This window comes from Ixodes scapularis, unplaced genomic scaffold (assembly GCF_016920785.2).
Source record: "Ixodes scapularis isolate PalLabHiFi unplaced genomic scaffold, ASM1692078v2 PGA_scaffold16__2_contigs__length_2301149, whole genome shotgun sequence".
Lineage (NCBI taxonomy): Eukaryota > Metazoa > Arthropoda > Arachnida > Ixodida > Ixodidae > Ixodes > Ixodes scapularis.
The window spans coordinates 2050031-2076589 of NW_024609842.1; the positions used below are offsets into that span (position 1 = coordinate 2050031).

At 41.0% G+C, this 26559-nt stretch overlaps 1 protein-coding gene across 1 annotated transcript in view; it reads right to left on the reverse strand.

The window, feature by feature from the left end:
- Window positions 1-858: 858 nt before the first annotated feature.
- LOC115321060 (venom metalloproteinase antarease-like TtrivMP_A) overlaps window positions 859-26559 on the reverse strand; it is a 29746-nt gene continuing 4045 nt past the window's right edge. The window contains exons 4-14 of the mRNA XM_040213680.2: window positions 26345-26462; window positions 25290-25331; window positions 24652-24779; window positions 24441-24512; window positions 14233-14366; window positions 10975-11030; window positions 9689-9800; window positions 9289-9456; window positions 4283-4415; window positions 2672-2779; window positions 859-948 (exon numbers count right to left, since the gene is read on the reverse strand). Of these exons, the coding sequence (XP_040069614.1) occupies window positions 901-948; window positions 2672-2779; window positions 4283-4415; window positions 9289-9456; window positions 9689-9800; window positions 10975-11030; window positions 14233-14366; window positions 24441-24512; window positions 24652-24779; window positions 25290-25331; window positions 26345-26462 (1119 nt within the window). The 3' untranslated portion in view covers window positions 859-900. The remainder of the gene's footprint in view (window positions 949-2671; window positions 2780-4282; window positions 4416-9288; window positions 9457-9688; window positions 9801-10974; window positions 11031-14232; window positions 14367-24440; window positions 24513-24651; window positions 24780-25289; window positions 25332-26344; window positions 26463-26559) is intronic.

Consider the following 26559-nt stretch of genomic DNA (forward strand, 5'->3'; position numbering starts at 1 on the left):
GTGTCGGGTCTTGGGTTAGCAAAGCTGATTGAACTCTGCTTTCAGTCTCTCACAGTGGTCTGTCCCACTTGGTGCGCTACAGCGATACGCAACGATTAGGGATCTTCGTAATGGGATAGCGCCGCTCACAACGCGATTGGCAATAAACGGTGTCGACAAAAATAAGGTTCCTACACACAGCGGCGTTTGAATGCGTTTGAATTTGCTTTATTCACGAAGCTCTAAATTTCTGAGATACGTAGTTTTATCGTGCAAAAAGTAAAACCGTTTTTTTTTCTAGAACTAACTTTGTATTTTAAATTTAACCATGAATCCTTGAAGTGCTATAGCATTTCCTTTGATTTACTTCTTGCTCACTTTATTTTTATGTCACGTGATGAAGACGTTAGGTTGCAATGGCGACGAAATATGCTGACACGCGCGAGAAGATACGCGATAACCAGAAAGCTATCCTGCGCAACTGAAACAAAGGCTTTATATGCGCATGCTGTTGTGTATTGTGTGGCAATTGATAAATAAAATGGATTTGCCTCGATTGATCTGATACAAGTTGCTGCAGTGAACTCTCTTTATTGATTTTTAGCCGGGCAGATATCAGAACCTGGACTAAGGAGTGCCGCGAAGAATCTTTTAAATTCTACTAAAATTAAAGCAAAACGACCCGTTCGGCCTAGCCTCTGTATTTCGTTTTTCGTGTTATTTCTGCAGGTAAAGCTAAATGGAAGTTCATAAAACGTTCTAATAGGCATTTTATTGTAAAAAAGATGTTGTAAATACATATATTTATTGTGATTATCATCTCATATAACACTCAATGAAAAAGGCAAAAAGAAAGGCTTTTATTTATACTTCTTCAGAGGCATGGATATTTGGGACTGCAATTTTCCACCTTGTAACAGTTCAAGACACCTCACTATCAATATTTTTGCACTTTCCGAACCAGCACCGCTGAAAAAGAGAGAACAATTTTCATCTTAGATTTCTCAAATTTGTAGTGACGAGACACCGAGGAATGTTAACCAGCCGTCAATTCATGCTTGCTACGCGATTCTAAGCACCGCGCAGAGGTCTTAAAATAGGATCTCTCAATTACTCGTACTGGTCTGGTTTCGGTTTTTGGAGCATGGTATACGTTAATTCAACAAAAATCGGACAAGGTTAGCAAGAAGATATGTCTGAAAATATATAGTTGTAGTACATTTGTGTATTCATGTGCGAACAACTTAAGACAAAACAAACATACACGTATACGCACTATATACTGACATTGAAGAAGCGCCTCCTGCGTCAATATCACTTTTACGTAGGTTTGAGCTGTTTGCAATTCGTGACGAACTCTCCTTATTTGTTTTCCGTCCGGTTATAATGTGTGTGTGAGCAACATGTGGCATGCCGAATGGGTTTGGTTGCTTTGAACGAACCATTAGACAGCACAGTTCCAATTAAATTGAGCTTCACGTCAAAGAGTTGTTGGTAATTAACATCAGACTAAGAATGCGTGAAATCGGTAAGCGGCGCTTGGTCAATCTGCTGTCTTTTTTTTATCTTATACGCAGTTCGAAAGACTGCTCTTGCTGGCGATCCTCTCTGTTCAATGTGAAATCGGAGATAGACAGAACTGGACAGTGTCGCGGTGCACATTTATCCCGATAGTATCTTAGACAAACTTATGAGTATATGTATCTTTCTTTCAAGCTACATGTGAAAAATAAATTTTTTGATCTGAGTTCTAAAAAAAAAAATTATCGATGTACCGCTAGTATTGCGAAACTGTGAGAGGCTTAGTTATCTGGTTGCACACAATGCCAAATTTTAACTGTTCGATTTTTACCATAAATTGAAAAACCATCTTTTTGGTGAACCCGCCCCATAACCCTTTACAAAAAAAGGCCTAAATTATATTTTAAAAATGGTTCGGAGAAAGCTAGATTTCAAAATGTGAACAATAGGCTCCTCTCACGAACTCCTTCACTCTTTCCACAATGCCAGAGGGAACTGCAGAGAAGAGGAGAGTCGGTAAAAGGAAACCTCTAATCATCGAGAGTAGATGAGCTTATCTTCCTCTGATGGTGCAACAAAGAAGAAGCCACGTTTTTTGTCGAATATATCCACCCTGGGTGACTCAGGTGTAGTTTGTAGGTCGCAGGGGCGACATTATATTTTTTGCACCATTAAAGATGGCAGACTGTATTAGTGTAGCAATCACGGCCTTTTTTAAAACAAAGCTAAAAAGCTTAAAAGAACAGGCACTGTATCACTGAAGATTGATTGGAGCCGGATATTACTCGCACCTCTAAAGAGTCGAGCTAACTAAAAATCTATATAACATTAGTTTTCTACCTAGGATTCGCTAGGAGAGTATATACTGGTAAGCCGTTCTTGAAGCACACATAGAGTCGCTGTCAGCTGAAAGATTGCAGGATGTGGACCATTATGGTTCTAATTCTGAGAGCGTGATCGGCTCTTCGACGTTCTTATCCTCTGATGCCGAGATCTTACTGGCTACCGAGCAACAGTAAGATGTTCAGTTCCCGGCACTTAACGCGTTTCTGAAATTGTTAGTGCTCTAGCTCCCCTTACTGACAGGTTCCCATCTCTGCACTCATCAGAAAAACCGATGCCCCCCAAGCTGCTTGAAAACTTTAAAAAAAAGTATTTTGGGATATCCTACCTCGCCAATATTGCCGCATGGGAAGCCAAATGGAGCGAAGTAGGTGTTCTCAGTTACGGACCAAAAGGTTTCCGAATTACGGCACGTTATGACGCAGTTCTCCATACTCTGAAATCATTTGTAGCAAGAAAGGTAGTTAACTTCAAATATTTGTTGTGGGACAAAAGTTTCATTACTTTTTCAATAATAATTTAGATATCAAATTCGGTAGAATATATGTGCACATAAGGACAGACACTACAGCAAATGTCTAAAGGTCTCCGAAAGCGATGGTTTTTGCAATTGAGATAGATGGTCAGCGAATAAGGAGGTGTTGACATTATTTATGCCTATGGATCTGTAAGGTCCCTAACTGGGTGAAAGCATTAAACTTTAGTGGTACTTGCATTATTTTTTATGGAAGATAATGTGTTGTGCAGTAGGTTCTATTTACGGTACATGTTTAGCGATTTCAAGTCCGTCTATGTCTAGGTTTCATAACCAACGGTCTAGTCCTTATATATGCAATACGTCAGAGGCGTTTGAATTAATGTGAATAAATAAGTTTAAAACAAGTCTTTGTCCTTTCTTACAAAGACAAAAAAATCGAGATTGTACTTTTCCAACCATAAAGAGAGTAGCGCAATGGGAGCCTGAGCTGTGACGTATGTTCATGACACAGCACACACATAATCGGCATTACCTAAAAGGTAACTTTTCTTATTGGAAACGTGTTTATTAGGGCACGACTCAAAGGTTGCCCAACCAAATTAAAATGTCGTGCACGGCAAAAAAGAACAACAAAAAATGAAAGCCGTTTACAATTCCCTGTAACGCCGGTTAGAGCGCAGCTCTTGAGGAGGAAGGTGGAAGCGTACTGAGGGATAGGTGACTCCTTGAGGTCACGTGACCTCAAAGGGGTCACGTGACTTTAGGGGGTGACGTGACTTCAGGTGGTCATGTGACCTCAGGGGGGTCACGTGACTTCAGGGAGTCACGTGACCTGGGGGGTTCACGTGACCTTAGGGGGTCACGTGACCTCAAGGGTGTGACGTGACTTCAGGTGGTCACGTGACCTCAGGGGGTCACGTGTCCTCAGGGGGTCACGTAACCTAAGGGGGTCACGTGACCTCGCGCTTACGCCGACGCCGACGCCGCTCAAGCCGGAAACGGGCCCCTAAGAGCTCCGCTCTAAAAGAAGTGTACACGCTTCTAAAAGGCGTGAAGTTTGCTGCGCGGGCATTAACCATATAAAGAGCAGGCCTTTCCTCCTCGCCTCTCCACTATCGTCCCCTTCTCTCCCTTGTTTTCAGACGATTGGCGATTGCCAACAACAGTGGGGTCTTCACGACAGCCAGCAGAGCGTGTGACTCCGGATCCACGTAACGAGTACCCTTAAAACCTCTCTCCAAGAACCCAAGTCGTGAATAGCAATTCCCCCAGCAAAAAGAAAAAAGAAAAAAAACGTTTTCATGCGGATTGGAACGAAATGAAACCATTCATTTGCAGCGACAGTAAATGCTGTGGCTGCACAAAACGTGTCCTGTTTGGACAGACCTTCAGCATGCTGCGCGCATTGCCGCGGTATGCGAAGGGGAAAGGTATACGAAGGGGAAAGGTAGTGATGCTCACGGCCGAAGAGTATTCCTCCGGGTCAATGCGTCGACAAAACTTGTCCGGTGTGAAGAAGCGGTCCGCAACCTCCTTAGTGACGTTAAAAAAGTCACAGTCGGATTGTGCTTTCCAGCATTTCTCTCCACGTAGCCTACAAATAAACAAGAATCGAATATTATATGTCTTAAAATAACAATATATCGAAGTCTGGGTGTGTGCGATGGAAGAAATACGGATGTTTTTTTGATAATGCAATTAATCCAACGGTGCAAGCGAGCTGCACTAGAATGATGAAAATATTCCCCGGAGGAGAGGAACAACGGGGACAAAGGACAAACACAGCTAGGAGACTGGTGCGCGAAAGAAAACATCCGCCTGGTCCTGATAGGGAATCAGGAACCAATTTCTAGTGGAGCTCTCTACCAACTGAGCTAATCAGGAGTTAGGCGTCAGTAGACCAAAAGGGTTTTATCAGCTGCCGCCGGTCGGATACCAACAACCCTAGTGAAAAAGCCATTTGTATGAGAAATTCCTTGTGTACAATAAACACATATGAATCATACAAGATATATAAGACCATAAAGACCCATATAAGAACCGCAAAAATAACTATATAAGACATATAAGAACACATGAGAAGCTTTACAAAAGTTTCTTGTATTTCTTATATAGATCTTATATGTTCTTATAGTTCTTATATGTTCTTATATATTTTGTATGATTCATATGTGTTTATTGGACGCAGAAAGTTCTCATACAATTGAGTTTTTTTTCAATACGGAAGGGTAAATGCCCTGCATATTAAGGTTATTATAATAATGAAAATAATGCAAACGTGCAAGCGAGCTCGAAAGGCATGATGAAAATAATCGCTGTAGAAAAAGAACAACGGGAAAAAGGACAAACACAAATATCAACACAGCTAGGAGAAATTAACTGTTTGGAGATATGTGTTTTTCCTTTGTCCCCCTTGTTCTTCTCCAGGGAATATTTTCATAACGGATGTTTTCCTAATTCATGAGATTATATTGATAAATAATACAACATTTAAATGTTTAATGAACACACACGAAGAAAGAGAGAAAAGTATCATTCCACTTGCATAAGACATCCGATATACTAATGCCTCTTTAAATGGAGTGATTATCCAAAATGCGCGCCTACGAAAATTCCAAGGGCCCTGTCACACTGAGGCAACACGACAGCAACAGCAACACAACATGTTGCTTAGCACTCGTGAAACTTGTTGCTCCCTTCCCATGTTGTCCGACAACCCTGTCACATCGCGGGAACAGTAGCACAACATGGATAACAACGAAAATGTTACCTTGGTATGACAGCTTTCGGCAAAAAAAACAGAAGAAACTTGTGCTGGACAACGTATGCTGCTCTGATCACTGGCTGGGCGAATTTCGGGCCGACAACAGGACAACACATCTAGCTTTAAGGATAGAGCTAGTTTCCTATCAACGTCGTTTTCTCATGAGCTTACTGAAATATAGGCTTGGAAACGTTATCCAATAATATTTAAGGCTGTCGTGCAGCTAAAATAATTTTATGAATGTTTTTACTGCGTAATTATGGCGAGTGCTTGTCGAAATGGTCACAGAGGCGGTCTTGAACGTTCAGACTGGTGTTGAAATCGGAACTACCGAGAGACCAGCTTACATTGCTGCTAGCGAAAAAATGATCATGTCTATACACGCCTGCTGATAAAGCATTCTGAAAATAACGCAAGAAAGCAAAAGTTAAAAAATAAAAGCATTAAAACGACCGCTATGATAAGGATTCTTCATTTCATTTCATTTAATTTGTTATACCCTTAATGCGCCCATGGGGCTTTATATACAGGGGGCAAGTTCAATTTTATTCAAAACACAAAGAGAACAGAAATATAACAAGAAAACAGGTTTTACGGTTGCTATGCGTTTAGGTAAGTGGTAAGAGAAGCTCTGAAACCGGAGGATTCTTGGATGATTACAATATTATCTGGAAGGGAGTTGCATTCGTATTTAGCCAACCGTAATGGGGATAATATTGTTCGTGGATTGACCAAATGAATTTTTTGCGAATTGTCACTACGCGCGAAAATATGTGGTGCAGTCCGGCAATACAGTCCTCTCCTCGATGGGCAGTGGTATTACAAAGTATGGAATTATGCAAGACTTGAGATTTTCCTTCTGTGTGCAAAATTTGGTACTCCGAGTTTTTGCTTTAGCGAGGTGATGCTTGTGGACGTGTTATTTTTAAGAATGAACCATGTGGCTCTATTTTGCACTGATTCTAGTTTTTCTGTAAAATAAAACTGGTGTGGTTTTCATATTAAAGAAGCGTAATCAAGTTCAGATCCACAAGGGCGGTATATGCTACAAGCTTTGTTTCTAAGTTGGCCATGTGAAGACTTCGACTTAGAAAACCGAGGCTTTGATTTGCTTTTACACTTATGTGATTGATGTGGCCTTCCCAAGACAAGTTCGATGTGAAATGAACCCCAAGATATTTATATGTATGCACATGTTCAAGAACCCCATCGAAGAGAGTGTGTGTTAAACTCTGCTGGACTTCGTATAGATCTAAAATTTTGACATTTTGTTTTCGGAAATATACATCTTCATTTGCCACATTACTGACCATGTCTTAATTGTAATTAAGTCGTTCTGAAGTTCAATAGAACCATGAATGCTTGATGGTTTTGAATAAATCACACAATCATCGGCATAAAAACGGATGGTGGACTGGATAATTGCGGACAAGTCGTGTACGTACAAAAGGAAACGTAGTGGGCCCAGCACGGTTCTTTGTGGTGCAGCTGATTTTACTTTCCGATTCATGAGGATTCCCGTTCATAGCAGACACTTTGCGAGCGGTCTACGGGTAAGTTCAATTACACTGTGTCACAGATGGTTCTATTTGCAAAGCGCATAATTTAAGAAGTCCTTAATGTGGTACCTTGTCAAATGCTTTTTCAAATCCATAAAATTGCAAGGGTTTCTGTTTTAGAGTGAAGGTGCGGATGAAGGTCCGTGACAAATTCAAAGAGCTGGGTTTCACAAGATTGATACCGCCGGAAACCGTGCTAGTTTACAAAAAGCACGTTGTTGTGCGACAAATGATCAATAATATTCCAGAAAATTACATGCTCCATCAGCTCACAAGGTACACTTGTCAGAAAGATTGGTCTATAATCCGTCAACTCATTCCTTTGACCAGTGTTATAAAGTAGGGTGACTTTTGCTTGTTTTTAATTTGCAGGAATTTTACCGGTACATAAAGATTGTTGGAAAAGTAAACACAGAACAGAGGAAGCTTCTTATTTGCAGAGCCTAAGCACTTTCGTTGAAATAATATTAGGGACTGGAGCTCAACTTGGTCGACAATGCTCTGTTAGTTTCTGAATACCAGTCGCATACATGGTAATTGGAGCCGTATGAGTTAGTATACTATCTTCAGTTAAATTAACTAGCAAGGGAAAGGTCTCACCAGAAAAAAATTCACTAAGCAGAAAATATTTCACTAAAGAAATCGCCAGATCGTTCACACACATAAAAAGCATCCAGCTCGTTTCCCGAAGAATCAGGAGAGTGAAAGGGATTGGAAGTGTGCTTGGGGTTAACTGCATTCCAAAATATTTCGAGTTAGTTCTTATAAGGCCTCGAATGTCTTCAATAAAGAACTAATTTTTCGCTTTTCTTTATTACATTTACACACATTTGGGGGATTTCGCCATACTTTGCAAATGCAATCAAAGAACGCGATAATTTAGGCTGCTTGCTTGGAAACTTAGAAAGAGCCGCTACCATGCAGACACCTGAATTGATTCTAAAATCCCCAGGACGTTTTGGGGAACGAAGCGATCACATAGCAGGCGCAAGCAAGTATCCAGCGTGGAAAAATATTCATTTTACCTATTGTTTTGAAGGCCGATCATTTCGGTGTCGCATTGTTGAAGCACTGTAAGGTGCTAACTTAATTTTACAGTAGAAATAGTACTTGCATGAAAAAAAAAAACTGAACAAAAACACCTTATACGATGTCGTAGATTCGTAACATATATCGGCAATTTCATTTTGGTCGTACAGGGTTATACCGTTGTCAGCGAACGAAGGACATCTTCATAAAATAAAGGTTAGAAAATACTCCCCGTGTCAAGGTTCTAACCCCAGTCACTAGTTGATGTCGTCCCGTGGCAATTTCCGGCCCTTCGAATGCTCTTGCATATTGAAGGGTCGCAGTTCCAGCGAAGCGTCGCCAGACACGAACGAAGGCAAACCATCAAGATGGCGCAGTGTTCCAAGCGTTGGGCCCGCCGTCAGCGCGGTGTTATAGGGTGGTCGGACAACAAATCGGCCAACACGGATTCCGGGTGACAGCAATGTGTTGCCCTGCTGTTCTTGTTGCCGCGATGCGAGAGGGTCGCCGGAAACGCGTCTATGTCGTGTTGCCGAATGGAGTTGTCCGACTGTTGCCTCAGTGTGACCGGGCCTTAAGGGCGTCAAACCAATCAACCTTGTAGTGTTTCTAACCCGTTCAGGTCGTTTACACTAAACAACTGACGGACGTACTGGGACTCTAAAATGAAAAATTATTTGCCACGTTTAGTGGATTCAGGTACGTTTCGGTAAACGCTGTGGTGTTTCTTAAAGTCGATATAATGACCATCATTTGTTTATATCGAGAATAACAGCACAACCATAATACTATGTATTTTCGTTGTGAACTTGCAGCTTCGTTGCCTCTCCAATGACAGGTGAGCTGCAAGTTCCTTTCAACTATCGATGACAGCTTAAGGAACATGATGCGCGTATTATGGTAACGCTTTTAGCGTCATTATTCGTGTGGTGGATTTAGCTACCTTTTACGTGAACTACGATCTAAGTAACTACGATTACAAGTAACATCCCCGTAAACTGGCAAATGATACATTCAAAATTAGGATGAAATAATAGAATAGGAAATGTCACGGGTCAAAAGAAGAATAAAGGTCGGTAATGCCAGTGCCTAAGGAAGTTAAAGCAACTGCTTACTTCAAAACAAATTGCATCCCCTCCTCACTACAATGCGAAAACGTGAAAGGCGGTCCAAGAGGACCTCCAGAGTCCATAATGTATTTGACTGAGGACTTGCAGTCAACAGCACCAGGATGATTGCGGATATTTCGTAAGGGACCACTTCCATCGTGCGTGCTCCCGAGCCTGCAAAAATAATGTTCATGCTAAGAAAACCATTTAATGCTCAACACTATAATCAGGGACAGATTAAGAAACGCAAAGCAAGGCTCATTATGGTCACGCTTCTTATCGACCCATATCGCATTGTCCATAGCGATGATAAAAGGCATGGGATTCACTAACGGTGACTAAAAAAGCTTTTCCCGGGTGATACGCTAAGCACATGTGTTTATAAAGGAAGCGACAAGATACTTACAAATGCCCAATTTCGTGGGCTATCGTGGCGAATCTGTAGTACAGTGGAGGTACTTCCTCTGAAATTCCCACATTCCAGCCTTTCACGCAGACCATTCCGGAAAAGGCGCGGCCTGGAAATAATAATCCATCTCTTGCTTACCAAATACATTCAATAACGTTGTTTTCAAGCAGTAAAAATACGCTATGATGTGAAAATCCCCCTCTTTGGAAAAACAGCTATTTAGAACTATGAGACGCTCAGCCACCTAAAATTAAAAATTTGCCGAGGCGTGACCGCTTGTGCAAAAGTCTCGAATTCCAAGGAAACGAGCCGTATCTAGAAGTTGGTCGGTGTGCTTAGAGGGAAAATTTCTTTTCAGAAACATACATGCAAAACAAGCACGCAAACAAACATCTACAGTTACTCTTTTCAGCGCAAAGCTAAATTATGAATAACTAAACGCTCAGTCTTTCATCAAGTGTAGCGCTCGGTGCTCGAACCTGATGCCAAAGTTTTAGAACTTGCTGACTCAAAGGTTATGAACAGTTTTGGGAAATTCACAATAAGACGAGGGCAGTCGACGAAGTCCAGCGACGCATGAAAAGGAGTGACGTCGGCTACTGAAAACGATACTTATTTTGCCAGTGTAAAATAAAAAAAATTGCTTCTAACTTTTGAATCTGCAAACAGTGACTTTTAAAACTTTGGCATCAGGTTGTACCGTTAGAGCCCCGTTTGGAGGGCATTAAGCGTTGGCAATGCGTAGGCTGTCTTGTGATGAAAACAAACTATTTCTCGCGATCACACGTGCACTTGCGGCCTGACAGTTTTACGGAGAATAAAAATGTACAGTCATAACTTGTTGTTGATGTTCGCGTTTCGCGTTGTAGAAATCTCACCACGAATATAACTAAAATTTTCAAGAGATATTCGTTGAAGGTGATTTTATGATCATCATCTGACGACAACCCTTCTCGTCAAATTTTATTTGTGAAATAAGTGGCCAAAACGTGCTTCAAAATTTGTGAACTAAGTGGCCAAAACGCGCTTCAATTTTGAACTTGGCTTTCTCCAACTACTTCAAAGCAAACAATGTGAATTTTATTCAGTAAACGCCATCTTCTGTGAAAACGGCTACCAACTCAAAAATTCCACTCAGTAATTCGTGTTACCGATTAGCAGAAACGGCGAATATCATTCGTTATTCCTTAGACATCTCTCAAAAATAACTTGTTAAACTCCGATTTTCTTAAGATTCAGTATAAATGTGTGGTCCGGAGCACCTTCTAACGCCGCTCTCTTACCTTGGACATTAAGAGATAATTTCTTAGTCTCCTTGTTACGTGTCCCTAAGCGGCGCCTGAAATGCAAATATGACAATACTAATTATGCGCATCCCTGCTGCTATGAACATTAATCACGTGAAACGGTGTATGTACATATAGTTTGTGCTTTTTACGCTGTACATGTCCTTTTTTTAGAAGATCCGTGAAAGCTACACTTATGCAGTCTCGGCAGGTGAGTTACACGACGATGGGGACGTAACAGAGAAGCTGTCACGACAGCCTAATACTTACAATATGAGATCATTAGGATTCGCTGAATAAAGAGCTTTCATATCCTCAGAAATAATACATGAATAACTTGTAGCATACAGCACGTATTACCCGAAATTATGCACCTCTACCTCCCGTTTTGAGAGGCAATCAAAACTTTTTTACACGTCTCTTGTCGCCTTGCCGTGAAGGCAATTTAAACGGCACATAAAAAAGAGGGCATGTTACAATTTTGGATTAAAATGCTCTTTACACAAGCTTGCTGGCACGAGTCGGACCGAAGTACGAGGGTAGCAAAGGCGGCGATGCAGGCGAGTTTGTCCATCACTAGGTAAGGTAAATACAGCACAGAGAAAGACGAAGACAAAGAGGAGAAAGATATCAGCGCATATGTGTCCTTTTTTGAACACATATCGGTTAGACGCATACAAGCACATATGTGTGTAAATAGATACCGTCTCGTAATAACTGAACAATGCCGAAATAAAAATAAAGATGTATTTTTTTAAGGAAGTATGAAGATGTGTTATTGCTTTGAACCTGTAATGTAGATGGTGTTTGCATAATGTTAGAGGAACACTTATCTGCCAGTAGTACGCATGAAACGGATGACCAAAGAAAAACATTTCAAAGCTTTTCAGGTCACGGTTTAAAGGTTATAACAACTCCTCCTCGGGTGTTTTTCACCTAGTAAAAAACTGCCTGGTTACAAAAATTTACTACGCCCAATTTTAGAATATGGGATTGTTGTTTATGATCGAGTCGGCTTTTTTTTTTCGTATTTTTTTGTTAAGGTTCGTTGTTCTGGCGCTCGTCCTGGGTTCTTTATGCCATTCGTCTGTGCGCTGTCTTTACCTTCTCTTGTGCAACGATAGAGTGAAAACTTTTAGGAATCCAACTAATTCAAAGGAATTGAATAAAAATATCAAATCGATTTATCCAATAGTCTAGTTTTGACAAGAGTTCAAGTGAAACAACCTTGTGCATTTTTAATCGAAAATAGAATCAGAGGCCCAGTGGTCTTAAATATATATATATATATATATATATATATATATATATATATATATATATATATATATATATATTTATATATATTATACACGAAAAAAAAAACGAAAATAAATTCAGCTTTGATGCCCTTGAGATTTATCGCCTCCGTTTTCAACAGTGAGTTTTGTGGGGTTTCGAAGCTCCAGGATTGTGGCACACATTAAGCGATGAATCAGGTTGGCTACACAGTGAAACGGTTAGCACGTCAGACACGTTGGATGAAACGTTTTGCATGTCGCCGAATAAAAGTGCGTAAAATAGAGGAAGCCGTGGGCATCTCTTGTCGCCCAGTGGATAATATTTTACGTAATGAATTGAATTCAAAACAGAAAGGTTTCCGCAAAATGGGTGTCGCATTTTCTTTATGCGTACCAAATGATCGTCATTCGGTATTTGCTTCGATTAGAAAAAACAATAGCAAGAAAACAAAACAAAACAGAATGGAAGTTTGAATTCCCTCACACTTTATACTTTTCCCAAGACATGCCTTGGCTAGAAAGAGATTTCGGCCGATTGAAAAGGTAACATTGGAATTCAATTAAATATTTGAGGGCCTCGAAGAAATTCCGTTCCAAGAGTGAATAGAAAAGCTGGATAGACCATGCATCAAGTGCGTTCATCCTCGAGGGGATTCTGTTTTCAAATACCATTACTTGAAATGGTTTTGTTTTCATTTCAAATTCATTCCGGAAACGTTTCTATATATCCCACTGTACTCCCAGGAAACACTACTAGCCCAGGAGCTTTCCTGCATTGGTAAAATGTTATTGTGCTTCGTAAAAATTAACGACGTAGTTACGGGGATCACACCATATGGGGTAAAGTGTCCAAGCCGGCTCGAGTATTCGACACGAGCACTCCGTAATCACTCGAGTTAGGCTCGTGAGAATAAACAGCTAGACGAATATTTCAGTAGTAGTTTGCGTCTAATCACTGCAATGCAGCGGATAGTCCAACTGTACATTGTGATTCAAGGAGAGGCCAGGCTCTTTAAATAGACCGGAAAATTCGGTTTCTTAACCAATCGCGCTAGGACTTTGTGCGGCGTTGCCCACAAACGGTGACTTTTTTTGTAAACTTTGCAAAGAGCAAATTTACCTGAGGAAAACGTAGGAAAGAAAAAGGCTTAGCTCCTACGGAAACGCAGCGAAGCCACCAGTCTTCAAACAACATGGCGCCGTTTCGCACGGAAGAAAAGAGATGGCGGAACGAACGCCGACAACGAACGAGCATACGGCGCCGAGAGCCGGCGTCTCTAGGAGACGATTTTTTCGACTCAAAAACGGCGCGCGTTCCGCAGGCGGCGACAGTCGCAGGAACAAAAACAGGCGCGGTAACAACAAGCCACTGCAGTTCCTTGTCTGCTAAAGACGTCGTATGCTCGTTCCTTGGCGGCATTTGGCGTCGCGACCGCTTGTACCATCTCTTGTCTCCCGTGCGAAACGGCGCCGTGTTGTTTGAAGACCGGTGGCTTCGCCGCGCTTTTGTAGGATCTAAGCCTTTTTCTTTCTTTACTTTTTCCTTAGGTAAGTTCGCTATTTGCAAATTTTACAAAAAAAAAATAAGATAAAAAAAAAAGAAGTACCATCTGTGGGCAACGCTGCACAAAATCGTAGCGCGATGGGTTAAGATACCCAATTTCGCGGTCGATTTAAAGAGCCTGGCGCTCCTTCAATCACCCTGTAGTCATACCCCTCCGACCTCCGCCAAGGTTTTCCCCCTTTCCTGCCTAGAATCCGTAATTGAAGCTATTCCATGTATTAAGGGGTTATGGAAGTCAAAGATTTGATCTAAGTAGTGCGTAATTTATTGTACGCCCGAAAATTTTCGCACGGCCGCCTTAATTTATCACATATTCTTCGGGAGCACTGAATCGCCATAAGGAACTAGGATATGTTATATTTGCCTCACGGCACAACTCGACCTCAGGCTGAATTACGTGATCTTGCTTACCCAAAGAGCATCAGGTAGAAATCGGCAGGCCTTGCGAACGTGGTTTTTTTGGTGAATTGTCGAAAGCCGTTTATTGACTCATCCGCTAAGACTATATTATCTTCCTCCACAACGAAATACTCATCTTGTTTCGTCTGTCAACATAAAGAAATAAACGCAAATATTTATATTTTATTACTTTTTCAATCACAAATTAGACCGCCGTTGAAAAGGGTGCTTGGTTATCATCGAAAAGCAGTACTTTCTAGACGCAATAATGTTTCTAGGTCCAATTGTTTATAAAATTGTGCAATACTTGGCATTGAGTCTACTATGCAAAATATGATTGATGAAACATACGGACCTTTGCGAAAACGAATTAGAAAGGAGCTAGTTTTGTTTTGACAGCGCCATCTGTCACGACAAAAATATGAATTATACGAAATTGAAATAGAAACCGAATGGTTACTTCGAAATAAAACCTACGGCTTTGACGGCGCGAAGAGAAGCGATTTCGTAACTTTGATTTAGACAGGTCAATCCCCAATTGCTCTTGATTGGCACTATCACTTTGAGACATATGTCCTCGTTTTCTTATTCATTTACACGGTGTTATGGAATCGCGACATTAAAATAGTGGAAGGTCATGGCGGAAATTAGTGGTTTCTTTGTTACCCTCACCGAATCATAGGAACCCTTCTTCGCAACACAGACCGACGCTCCTTTCTTACATTGTTCGGGGCCACAACATACCATCAGATATAAGATATGTGTACAAGCACACACGAGCATCCCCCCCTCCCCTCCTTGATTTCGGTCTTGTTCGAAACCATTTTTTTGGTTTTTGGTTTTATTTCTCACACATCACAGACTGGTACAACGAATCGACTGCAACTTTTCCTAAGAACAAGTGCGTCAAAAAAAAAAAACAAAAAAACGGGTGGGGTCACTAATTATTTTGAGTAATAAGAAAACTGTGTTTAAAATATGAAAGCCCCCTACAATCTAAAAAAGCACGTACGTCTACTTTCACGCACAACGCTCGGAGAGCCAATCACCGCAACTTGCGGAGGCAGCTCAGCGAATGACGATGCCGAAACATAATTTTAGACCAAAAAACACAGTCTGAGTTGTGACATTAATCAATGCAAAACGTCAGGCTTGCATTGCCTAATGTCACCACTGAGACTGCGTTTTTGGTCTAAACATATGTTTCGGTATCATCATTCGCTGAGCTGCCTCCGTAAGTTGCGCTGATTGGATCTCCGAGTGTTTTGCGCGAAAGTAGATTCACGGAAGTTTTTTAGAATGTGTGAACCCCTGTAATACCGAATTAGAGCGCAGCTCTTGAGGAGCAGGAAGGAATGGTACTGAGGGGAGCGTATACTCTTTCCTCCTCCTCAGCTCCTCATCCTGCCTGCTACACCTCGCGGTTACGCCGATGCCGACGGCGACGCCGACGCCATCGGCGTAAACTTGAGGTCACGTCACCCTCGTGACCTCACGGGGGTCATGTTACCTCACAAGGGTGACGTGACGTCTCCGCGGGGCCACGCGACCTCACTGGAGTTACGTGACCTCACGGGGATCACGTAACTTCACAGGGTCACCTGACCTCACGGGGGTCACTTGACCTCACGAAGGTCACTTGACCTCACGGTGGCCACGTGATGTCACCGGGGTCACGTGACCTCACGGTGGTCAAGTGACCTCACGATTACGCCGACGGCGACGGCGACGCCGACGCCGCTCAAGCCAAAAACGGGTGCCTAAGATCTGCGCTCCAAAAGAAAGGTAGTGCGTGGTCAGTATGCTGAATGTTTTCTGTATAACCTATAGCTTTTTTTTTTGCAAAAGAAACAACCTATCAATAGTTTTTGTTGTTGTTGAACCCTAAAATAATAAACAGTAATGGGGATGAAAGTAACTGAAGTATAGTACAACAGTCGTTTTAACCAGCATGGAACCAGCAATCTAATTTTGTATAAAAAACCCATAGATCTCAAGGTGCTTGCATGCATTTTATTTATATGAGGTGTCCAGCTTAAATTTGTCCTAACAATTTATAAATGTTTACAGGCTCGATCACAGAGTCTTGGAATTTAAAAAAAATTTCGCAATCGTCAGGTTTACCTCGTGGCCTAAAAATTACATATTTTGTTTTCGTCACATTTAACTGAAGTTGATTAGAGTCAAGCCCCTCCGATAACTCATTGAGCCACGTGTTATCAGTAACTTCTAGATGACGTAAAAATGGACCAGAAAAAAATAAGCTTGTATCGTCGGCATAAAAAAACTATTTCAGGGGTGTTTAATATAGGTACTATAAGATTAATATAAATATTTAAAAAACGGAGGATTTAATATAAACCCCTGTGGAACCCCATGTGAAATTTGTTCTGGCTTGAACCGGTATCCATTAAAGCACGTATATTGTGACCGACAAGATGAGTAACTACGTATCAAATATAAAGCAACACCTCGAATTCTTTAAAACTGTAGATTATAAAACAATATAGCATGATGAATGAAATCAAACGCTTATCTATAGTCTAAAATATTCCAGTGGTAAATAGTTTATTTTCAAAATGTTGATTAATTTTTCTTTGATACAAAGTAGTGCCATTCCTGTTGCCTTCCTTTCTTGAAAACCGTATTGTTGCATTACAGAGACATCTCTATCAATCGAAAATTTAGATATCCGTTTTGTTTATCAGATGTTCTAATACTTTTAAAACAAATTAAGTACGGATATTAGCCTATAGTTTTTAATGTTCTCGAAAGAACCTGGGCTTCGTGCAAAAGAGCAACTCTTGGAATTTTCATGCCATGGGGAAAAGTATTAGTTGCTAAGTCAATGTTACATATATGCTGTAGTGAAGAACACAAAAGATGGGCGGCAGCTATGATTGGTATGGCCTTGATATCATCTGCTGTGATGAGTAACGTATTTCGCTACTTTTTTTCGGTAACGCCTACAATACTGCTGCAGCGCCCACGATGCATCTCAGAAAACAGAAGAACTGAATTCCGAGTCCTGACTTTTGCTCGACCTCTGCGATTTCACCGCTGCATTTAGCGGGGAAATTACGTCACATGACTTTATGTCAGGTGACTTATAAAAATATTTTTTTTCGGCTAAATATAGCGAAAAAAGTGATCTCATGTGACTTGGTCACGTGACCTAAATGGAATTTTAATTTGCCTGCTAGATTTAGCAGGAAAATTGACGCCACGTGACCTCAACACCAATTCGGTTTCTCCGCTACATTTTGAAGAAGAAATCACGTCCCGCGACATCGTGACACGTGACATTCATATGAATTCAGGAAAAAAGTCGTCTAAATGGGAAGGGCAAATACCTTCCGGATATTTTTATCTACTTTACACCATGTTTTATACAAATTTGTAAACGTGTGGTAATTTCTATAATAACTAATAATATTTTCAATATTTACCTATTATATATATCACAATTTACCTTTGATATAAATCACACCTGGTGAATGACTGCGATGCCGACGGACGTGTGCGGTGAGTGCTCCATTCGCTTCTACGCCAAGCAACAGTTTTTGGCTTGTTGGGGTCCATGCAATCGACGATATCATTGCAAATGCTTTGGCGTAGGAGCAGATTACGAAGTGCTAAAGCAAAGCAGTTTGAGTGCCTATAAATGCACCGAGTGTACCAGGCGTCGCCGAACTTCGTCGAACGACAATCCGGACACCGACGATGACCGGCATGACCGGGCGAATGTGGCACGATTGAGTGCGCCTTCGGAGAGCGTTCCTAATGGGTCGGCTCCTCGGGAAACGGCTGACCTGGTTCGTCTGCTGCATAGCATGTCTACGAAATTGGAAGTTCTGACGGCTGGAAGTGAAGAGCCTCAAGTCAGAAAATACATTTTTAAGCTCAGAATGTGGCTTGCTGAACAAAAGGGTGCTCGAGCGACAGCCTCTGGCTGCAAGACCTCACGCATCTTTTGCGGCGGCCGTGCGTTCATCTGAGCCATCGGCAAGATGGCCTCCATTGAACTCGGCGGCGGTACAACGGCCATCCTCGGGTGAGGGTGCAACCATCGAGCCTAACGATAGCTTGGCGGATGGCGATGTTCCCACTGTTGCTTTTCAAGTTCCTTGTCTTCGGCTCCTGTGTTGCGGAAACGACGTTCACCGACATCAACCGGCACAGCCAAGTCTGGGAAGCTAGACGCGGTGCCTCGCCAACCGCCCATGAAGGCGCTCTTTGTGTCCAGGTTACATACGAACACATCTGTGTCGAATATTGAGGATCTGATAATCCCTTTTCTTGAACGTAAATGTGTTAGCGTCACTAAGTTAAAACCGATATACCATTCCTATTCATCGTTCCACGTCGCATCTAATCAATCTGATTTCGAAATATTGAACAAATCAGAACTTTGGCCAGAGGGATCAATCTTCCATCAATTTTTTGAGAAACTGGACAGCTCGCGAACTTATGTGGTAGAATCTGAAACTGCTGTGAATGCTTAGGTCATTGGAGGCACATTAGCAAAACACACGGGGCTTGCGTTCCAAGTTCAGTGATTTTATGTCGACTATTTTACTGAGTTGTTTTGACGTCATATGTTTAACCGAGACATGGCTATGTGCCGGCATTTCCGACAGCAGCTAATTTTCTCCAGCCTATGATGTGTTTCGACGCGACAGGGATTATGCTAACACGGGCATGAAATTGGGGGGAGCAGTACTGGTGGCCGTTAAGTCTTCAGTTCAGTACAGCCGGAGGAAGGATTTGGAAACGTATGCCGAGTGTGTCTGGGTAGAAATACCCACCAGTGATTGTCTTAACTTTTTAGTTGGTAGCTATTATTTCCCTCCTTCTTTTGATGATGTTGATTTTGTAGAAAATTTTGAAACCGTTCTTAAAAAAGTTGACTTTTCTATACTTTGTGTTCTGATCTACGGTGACTTTAACTCTCCCGAAATTGATTGGTCAACCGGTGTTGCTTCTTGTTCTTCGTGTGTGACTTCTAGGAAAGCCTCTCGTTCATGTATTTTTTTTTTCATTTTCATTAGTATAATGCACTTGCGAATAGTCATCGAAACGTGCTAGATTTATATTTATCAAATGCTCCATTTGATCCTATGATTCCGACTGCAAATTCTTTAGTGCCAGTAGATGCTTATCACTCACCTTTAAAAACAAAATTCTGCTTGTCAAGCAGGCTTCGTGTTAATAAAAGTTCTGCAGCGTATTGTTTTTCTCGAGGGAATTATCTTGGCTTGTACAAATTTATGGAGCAGTATGACTGGTCGGATGCCTTAAAGGGACCATGAAATGACCTTTTTCCTTTTGCCAGATAACTTTTACATTAGACCTTCAACGTTCACATAATGCCGAACAGGCATCCGTTTTCGTCTCGGTTTATTAACTTCTACACAAAAAAATTAACGAAATGTCGACTTTTTCTTTCTCTCCAAGTGACCGCAAAACAGGCTGCGGCGTAATTTTGACAGTCGTGACGTACGCTGGGACAGGAAGCGGACGTTCTCTCGGCAGTAGGAGAATGGGAGCGTTAGCGGAGGCGAGTTGGGGGTGCGCCGGTAGGTTCTACTGCGCTGATGTCACCGACGTATTTTTTAAATCGGCGCCTCTCATTGCAGCGACAGCCAAGGACACATCGCAGCTGAGCAAAATTCAATGAGATATGTTGCGCTACAGCGACAGCATGGGACTAGTCTCATACGCCGGAATGCCTGTTGGGAAGTACGGCGAGTCTTCCGGTGAAGACTCCAGAAGTCAACCCAACTGTCGTTGTTGGTAAAAGGCGGCCCGTGTCAGTGGTTTGCAAAGCGACGTAGATGGAAACAAATCGTCGCGGCGTTTTTCGCGGCCTCGGAGATGCAGGAGCGAGCCGACGTTAAAAAAGATACGTTTGAACTGCTACAGTGTCAGCAAGGGCCACGTAAATACCTGTTCACACTCTGAGCGGACGCGCGCGTTTGATGGTAGTGCTGTATTCGCGCTGTTGGTGAGCGCTTCGGGACCGATCTTTTAGATTTGAACTCGATACTGACAAAGGAAGGTTGGCCCGGCATTGCACGTAGCTCCCACGAACTTTTATAGCTCGACAGTGACGTGCAGTCGTGTCAGAATAAAAATGGCATACTAATAACAAAATGTACATACCGTGTTACGAAGGTAATCCATACGGCGTTCATTCGAGCTCTATATCACACAAAACAAGAATATAGAATCGACGAGAGTCCCTTTTCGACGACAGTGTTCGTCAACACTGCCTCGGAAAATAAGGAGACAACAAGAGGAAGAAATTGACCTCACCTATATTAGTCTAAAATTTAGGTCAGCGATTTAACTATAATACGGGAAGGGTCCATAAGGGTCGCACGGGCATATTCCATTCAGCACGCCAGCCGGTCGTGGGCAGACTGTCTTGGCCAAGTACCGTCGAAGCAACGCTGCGCCGAGTCGGAGTGCCTGCTAGGCCTATATTCTGCGCAGCTCGCTTGGCCGCAGTAGGCGGATTCGAGACCGTCGTAGCTTGTCTCGGGTGTTTGTGGATCCAGCGTTCTTGTTCGTCGTGGTCTGTTTTAAGTACTTTTTTCTTGCTGCTTGAAGTCGGGAAGTCGGGACGCGCGAGAAGAACACGTAAGAAAATGAACGTTCGTTGGTCGTCGCGACCAGGCACGCTGTCGGCCATGCTGATTTGATCGTAAAACGTGGGTAAGACAGCAGACAGCTCCGGAGCTGGCTCTCAGCTTCCTTTACCAAACGATAGATAGCGCTTGACTCTCAGCATTATCAAATTTGGAAAATTTCGCTACACATCTCTAATTATGCTACAAAATAAGGATCTGAATAATATTTAACAAAACTTTTAGGAAACATTTGCCGGCTATTTATTGTTTATGATCGCGGTGCTGGTGAGGTCGGCGCTTATTCAATAGGCGACGTGGATTAGGCTGACGTGCAGCAGTTCCGCGGATGCATAGCAGTGAAAAGGCAGAGAGCTTTCAAATGAGAGAAGGCGCAAAATAGTCGAGTTTTCTTTTTAAAGATCTATAGGAAAAATATTTTTGGCTTCCTATTTTTGTGTTTTTGCGTTTTTTTTTTCACACCTTTTGCGACGTCCTGTGGATGAAATTCTATTTCAGAATTGTTTCATGGTCCCTTTGAATAACCTTATAGCTGATTCAGCTACAGAAACCTTGACACCTATTGTCAAGGATGCAATGAATATGTTTATACCGAAACGGTTTATGCGCTCTTCCCATTGTTTTCAAGAGAGTTAAATATCGCCTCACGAAAGAAGCTGCACTGTCATCGTTTGTATAAAAAACAGGATTAGATGTGTGGTATCAGAAGTTCAGCATTTATCGCGGTTCGGACAAAAAACTATATGAACAAGATAACCAACTGTACCTAAATGACATCGAGTATAACCTAAAGAAAAATCCCCAAAACTTTTGGCGCTTTACGAAGCATTGTTTTCGTGAAAATAAGTCAAATATTTGCCTCCGAGACGATAATGGTTATTTGTGTTCTCAAGCCAATACTGCAACTCGTGTTCCTGAGTGTTTCCAGTTCCTGCTATTCTTCTTTTCTCACGAGCAGCACTTTTAGTTCCGTTGACGTTGAGTGTTCAGATTATCTGTCTATATTTACTGTTTCCATTGAAGACATTTTAGAAGCTATAAAAGAACTAAAACCCAAACTATTAAACGGCATTGATGGCATACCTAGTTTTATTATAAAAGGTTGTTGTGCTATTTTTGCTCCAGTTTTAATGCATATTTTCAACTTTTCTGTTGCACAGGGTTATTTCCCTGAACTTTGGAAATTCTCCGTAGTTGTGCCTATTTTTAATTCCGGTGATTCTACATTGGTTAACATTTACCGGCCGGTGTCACTGTTATGTGGATTTGCAAAAGTATATGAAAAAGTAGCTTATAAGCGCCTTTGCTTTTATCTGAGCCCAGTGATAACTGAAGCTCAGCACGGAATTTTAAAGGAAATATCGGTAGAATCTAACTTATGCTCATTTTTAAATTTCTCAGCGCCAATTGTGCCCAGTAGGGGACAGGTGGATGCTATTTATTTCGACATATCGAAAGCGTTCGACGGTGTTAGTCATGATTTACTTCTACAAAAACTCGCTCTGCATGGATTCAGTCCACACCTGTGCGCATGGTTTTCTAGTTATATAAAAGGTCGTCGAAACTCCGTTCGTGTTGAAGAAGGCTACTCCGACGAGTTTGTTTCTAAATCCGGGGTGCCCCAGGGGTTCATCCTGGGACCGCTTTTGTTTATTTTGTTTATAAATAATATTTTTTCCTGTGTTCGTGACGCAAACATGCTTTTCTTTGTCGATGATGTTCAACTATTTTTAAGTGCGAGGTCAGTATGAGATTGCACTCGTCTTCAAGCTGACATAGAACATGTTTCAAATCTGTGCTTTAAAGACCGCTCGTCGTTTAATCCCGAGAAAACTAAGCATATTGTACTATCTTGAAAGCGTGAATTCTTTTTCTTACAACTTTGAAGGCGCCTTGATACCCCGAGTATCTTTTGTAAGGGATCTTGGTGTCCGTATCGAGAGTTCATTTTTTTTTACAGAACATGTGTCTATAACTGTCAATGGTGCGTTAAGAGTGTTAGGCATTATTTCTCGGTTATGTCGGCGGTTCTCATCACCCTCTTGTTTGTTGCATTTGTTTAGGTCACTAGTTAGATCACGGTTAGAATTTGGCTCGGTAATCTGGAATTCATTATCTCTTGGTCAGGTAACAGAAATCGGAAATGCACAAAAGCGGCTGATAAGAATTGTGTATGAGCGCTATATTGGAAGGAGGGCTTTTTATCATTATAAAACGCTACTTCACCGGTTTGGATTATATAAACTTGCCGTGACGGTTCAGAGATTTCGTTTTTCTTCATAAAGCTGTTCATGGTCACGTCAGGTTAATGGATTCACTACGATCCATTAACTTCCATGTTCCATCAAGAGCCAGCCGGAATATATTAACGTTTTATCCATCTTGCTTGTACCCTGTATCTCCTTTGTCACGGATTCAATTGGCCTTCAATAAGGAACATCTCCTTGATATTCTCACGTGTCTTCGAGAATTTACCTTCCTTGTTTGTGAATGGATTTCTTTCGCCCAGAATAAGATTTTTTTTCGTGTGTGGTATTTGTATTGGGTATTTTAGTTTTTGAGGTATTTGCATTTTAGTATATTGTGCACCACAGTGGAGACCGAAAAGTTGTTTGTGGGCACAGAAAATAAAGAAAATATTATTATTATTATTATTACTATACTGAACATATTTTTGCATCCGGTACAATTGTTTAAACCTTCTCTTCAGCACTATCATATCAAAAACAAAACATTGTATCAAGCTGACCAATACAAAAATTATTCCAACCCAGAAAACATGAGCGTTGACAGCATGGCGGAGATTAAAATTCAGGACGCTTTAAATCGCGATTTATATCATGATTTCAATAGTGCTTTAAATCATACCTGTTTCACTACAACATTTTGAATAAAAACATTTCCATAAAAATAATTCTAAAATAGTTTTTTTTTTTTAATTTACCATTTTTCTATCATGCGGTGCATTGTATATTCATTGTTTTATTTTTAAATCAAGGAATCGCTATACAAAACGAAAAATCTCATAACGCACTGAAATCAAGCATAAAGCAGCCGTCTGAAAAAATCGCAACCACACAATATTAAGCTGTTGTTTTTTGTTCTACAAAGTCGAAGTTTACTAAAAAAAAATCACTTAAACCACACTTTAAATTTACAGCAATTATTTCTTCCGCAATATTTTCAGTGGTCGGATGGATTTATTAGTCAATCTGTCATGTTCAAAAATACATCTAGTGATCAAATGCACTGCTTTATAGCTATACTAATGTAAAATAAATTAATCGGCATACCGATAATGAATCTGATTTAAATCATAGGCATCCAATAATTTATAGTTAAACAAATAGTTTTTGTTTTCCTCTCACTCGAGTCCCCTTGGCAAAACGCGATCTGATCCAAACGGTTTCAAATAAAAAGTCCACTTTATATGACGAAAAAATTTTGTTTCCTTCTGAAGTTTTTTAGTTTACAATTGTGTTGCAGTCTTGGCGTCAATAACAAGACTTTCAAATTTAAAGATACCGATGTGGGGGGGGGGGGGGGGGTTGGACAATGAATACGCACCTGAAAACCAAATACTCCAACAAGCTGGAGGTTTATTCGGGGCTTGCGAACCGTCTTGAAAATTGCATTCACCTTCGTGGAAGAAATAAGACATTCGAACGGGTGTCAGTAATCGGAGCACGAAAGCCTCAATAAGCACTTTTTGTTTGATCAATGAAAACTGAAATTACTATATTATTTCTGAACAAGAACAAATGTAAACCATACGCACGATGTTCATTAGCCTTATGATGTATTGAGCCTGTATCAATTTGCTTTCCTTGAGGGACTTGTGTATTACGCTGTCAAACATGACGTACATTTCAGGTCGCCACACTGTGGGTGGCTCTGCAGTGTCACCTAGATGGTTTGAAATCATGACATGTCCTCAGTGCTCCGCAAGTTTAGAATTAACTGTGTAATCATTTTTTTAAATATGCACGATGCCAGAAAAGTTTATCTTATTTTCTGAGCAAGATAGTGAAACAGTGTGACTATAATGCATTTAAATGCAAAGGTGCAAGCGAGCTGGACAAGAATCTTCTTACCCTTTTCCAGGGATTATTTTCGTTATAGTGAAACAGTCTCTCCAGTTGAAAGTTTTCAAATTCATTATATCATCAAAGTGCGGTCTCGAATCGTAGTTACTCGCGCAGCACGTGTTGACGTCTAGCGAAATATTTCAAAGCAAAAACCTAAAGAAAAAATTAGGGTTTCTACTGCATGGAGAAAATTGCATCACAGTTATAAAATGGCCAGTATGTATGCCGCGCATGTAACTAGAATTGCAGCCTGCTCCTTGGTGTTTGTAGAATTGGTTGAGAGGACTGTTGAGAAATGTTAAATGTTTTAAAAACAAAATAAGCTTACTTTTTGGCGGTGGACCTTCATGGGAACGTTCTTCAACGGGAACTGTAAACATCATAGTGATACTAAATGTAAAAAGTAATCAGAGTCGATGATTATAACTTTTCAAAGGCATGCTTTTTCAGCAAAATTATAGAGGAAAAGTTCGTGTTTTGCTGTCAATTAGTTTTTTTTTTTTCTTTTTTGCTGGCCCATTTTTGCGGTGTGAGTAGTTAAGATATCTTCAAGACAGTTTTCTCAAATTGTTACACTATCCGATGTCAGCGCATATGTGTTTATCTAAATACCATCACCTCAAAACCGAACCATGCCGAAATAAAGTAGATAACTCTTTTTGTTTGAAAGAAAAGACGACGAAGTGACATTTTTGATGAGTTACCTAAAAAGTAAGTATAATTAAGTAAAATTATAAGAGTCGTTTTAATTGTCAGTGTATTCCTCGTCCTAGAAATCAGTTGCAGAAACATATCTTTTCGAAACTCTTAAGTGCTACCAATTAAACTCTTTACGAAACATAGAACGGCAACTTTGAACGCACTTAAGGTGTGTTAACTTGAGTCTAAGGATATAAGAACTTTTTTCCGAATGCCAAACCACTCACCTCTTCCGTTAACTCAGAAAGTTCTAATTATTGGTACGATTGTAGATCACACATACTCTGATTACTCTGAACATCGGATTACATACTCAGATCACTAATACAGGAGCCGTTGAATTGATGCAAGTAAAAAAAAAATAAAGAAATACTGAGGTGCTGTCGCATTTTCAAGCACATCTCCTTTTCATTTTTCAATGATAATCAATTAATGCGCGCATTTCGCCCCGCTTTAAACAGAATATGTTAGAGAAAAGAACGGGAGGTGATTTAATTCATTGAGAGAATAAATGGCAAATAACTGAGAGCGTACCAGTATTGACACCGCACGCGAAGCGAACGCTGAAGGAAGAAATTCGGTCGTACGTTCAAAATGTCTAAGCATTTTTGCTTCGGGAAGTCTAGCCTTTAAAGTTAGAATTTTCAACAAATATCTAGTGTAGTGTTTGATTCTGTCACTTACTTTCCAAGTGGATCGCCTCCTCAGGCGTCGGCAGCGGAAAGATTCTGTGAGGGATTCGGCCGGATTTGTCATGTATTCGCAATGGCTCAATTCCATGTGTAAAGTTTAGGTATCCTTCCTGTTAAAAATGTGAAAGATTTCTGAATATTGCAAGCATTGCCCGTTGCAGACCGTTTGTGACTCGCTAACCAAGCGTTTTATCCTTACTAAAAATT